A 2,550-nucleotide genomic window follows, 5' to 3' on the forward strand; every position below is an offset into this window, starting at 1 on the left:
AACCACTGGTCTAGCCTACTCCCAATCTCATTCCACGGGGAGGAAGGAAAGCCAGGAGGAGACACAGGGGTGCCAGGCCCCCCTGATTGCTACTTTGGGGCTCTTTTCTGCCCTGTGTCTAGGTTGGAGGAGAAAGCCCGAGTGCAATCAAGGATGGGATGTGCGTGGCTCCCCTACACCCCTCCCTGTGGCCTGCTGGCTTGTCTCACTGCAGCCCACTGGAGGAGCGCTGTGGGGCCAGGTTCTCTGTCCACTCTGCACAATAAGAATGGAGATGTGGCCAGCAAAATGACTTACAGACATTTTAATTCCAGGCCTGGTGAGTGTAGCTTGAGTGAGGGAGGGAGAGGCTGGGTGTGCGTGCGTGCACGCGTGTCTGTGTTGGAGGCCACAGAGGAGAAAAGTGAAGTAGCAGGGCAGAGGCTGGGCACGGGTTTGTGAGTTATTATGATTATTTTGGGTACTGAGCCACACCTCCAGCCCTATTCTGTATTTTATTTAGAGACAGGGTCTCACTGAGTTGCTTAGCACCTTGCCTTTACTGAGGCTGGCTTTGAACTTGTGATCCTCCTGCCTCAGCCTCCCAAGCCTCTGGGATTATAGGCATGTGCCACTGTGCCCAGCAATTCTGTGAATGATTATCAGCAACTACCCATTTAATCTACACACTTCATTCAAGAAAGTGAGACCTGGCAGAGAGGACTTGGGGGCTTAGCATGGTGCTTGCTGCAGGCAGGTGCTTTAGTAAATATGGGCTGCGTGCATCTGCATGGGCCGTCTTGGCCAATCCAAGAGGCTGCCTTGCAGCCTGTGGTCCTCTCCAGGTCTGACACTTACTTCTCCTTCTGCAAGTGGGGAAAACATCAGAAAAGCCTCGGCAAAACCCCAAGGGAAACAATGGGCATCCTTGCCAAGTGGGTCCTTGTTACCCCTGATGTAGTCTGCCCCTGCTTTCCTCTTCAAAGCCCCCTGACCCTGAGAGGGTTCCACTGGAGTGAGGTGACAGTGGTACCCTCTGTCCTGGCAGCTCCGGGAAACAGAATCATTCTGATCACTGGTGATGGCAGAGGCCACCCGTGTGGTTCACCCTGGGCTCAGTGCCCAGCTCAGCACAGGAATAAAGAAGATATCCAAGCTCAAGAGTCACTCCATCACAAAGGTCTGCACAGATTTCTCCAGTCCTCTCAAAAGAAAACTGGGCTGCCAACCCTCCTCCATAACCCTCCTCTCATTCCTGAAGGGACACACAGTCTATACCACATATTGTGACATACACATGAAACTTCTAGAAAATACAAGGCTCATGAGAAGCCCTCACTCAGCTCAGGGCCCCCTCCTGCCAAATGTCCCAGAGACACTTGCGTCTGAGTGCCCAGTGTACAGACATTGTGGGAAGCCGAGACCGAGGAGGCTCCTCCAGGGCTTGGCTCAATGGGTTTCAGACACAGCATATGCCTCTCCCCTGACATTAAAGGAACAGCTTCCTGACAGCAGCCCTCACCCCAAACCTGGCAGCTGGTTCCAGCCAGCTACAGGAGCTATGTCCTGGGTCTCCTCCTGCCCTGCTGGGTCCTGAGGACCACCTCAGCCCCTGCGGCCTGGCATCAAACACAAGACAGGAGGGATGACAGGGCTGAAAAAGCAGATCCACTTTATTTACAATGATCGGTTGGTAACACAGATCTTTGGGCTTTTTTGTGGCCCTGTAGAGACACCTCCCTGTGTTGGGGTAGCACACTCTCCTTCCTCAGCCTGCCATGTGAATCCAGCTGCAGTCAGGACTACTTGCCCAGAGCCTTGACTTGGGGCATTTCTCCTCCAGCATCTGCATCCCCACACACCAGCCAATGGTTCTTCTTACCTCCTTTGGAGGCCCCATCTTTGGTCCTGGCTGTTGGCACCTAGTGGGGGACCTTACTTATCTGTCTGTAGATGGAGTGCGGAATCCTTAGGGGTGCCAAGGCACAAGCTCTGGCAGCTGCCTGGTGCAGAGCTGTTACCAGCCCAGTCTGTCTTCTCCAGAGGCAGAGCAGTGAAGTCCCAGGAGTCCTCCAAGGCATAGAAAGGCCCCACACAAGGCAGAGAATTCTTCCACGTTAGTTTGACCTGCAGACGCTGTCCCCATTATGGGCCTGGCCTCAGTTTCCCCCAGTCATGCCTCTCCAGGATGGTTCTTACCACGGGGAAAAAGACTAGAGGGACCCAGGGCAGGGCCACTGCCTCCACCCTGGTCAGGGTCCAAACCCACCATCCATGGTTTCTGAAAATTTCTCTCCCTTCTCCTGAGAGGATGTTTTGGCTGGAAGCAGGGAGGTCTGTGGGCACAGACTCGGTGTAAAGCGCAAGGGCAGTACCCAACGGAGGGCCCAGGAAACTCTGGGTTTGCAGGGAAGTGAACACGCCACCCCCCCCCCCAAAAAAAATAACCCAGGGCATATCAGGTGTCACCCTGAGCCAGGATGAGGGGCGAGGCGACGACGAGACCACAAGGGCGGCAGGGCCAGGGACCAGCGGGGAGCCGAAGCGGGCAGGGCCGGGGTTGGAGGCAGT

The 2,550-nt window shown here is 55.1% G+C and overlaps 1 protein-coding gene across 1 annotated transcript in view; it reads right to left on the bottom strand.

Moving 5' to 3' along the window:
• Positions 1-205: 205 nt before the first annotated feature.
• Positions 206-2,550, bottom strand: part of Fam43b (family with sequence similarity 43 member B) — a 5,409-nt gene continuing 3,064 nt past the window's right edge. The window contains 1 exon segment of the mRNA XM_015484796.2: positions 206-255. Coding sequence (XP_015340282.1) covers positions 206-255 — 50 coding nt within the window.

Source organism: Marmota marmota, unplaced genomic scaffold, assembly GCF_001458135.2.
Source record: "Marmota marmota marmota unplaced genomic scaffold, marMar, whole genome shotgun sequence".
NCBI lineage: Eukaryota > Metazoa > Chordata > Mammalia > Rodentia > Sciuridae > Marmota > Marmota marmota.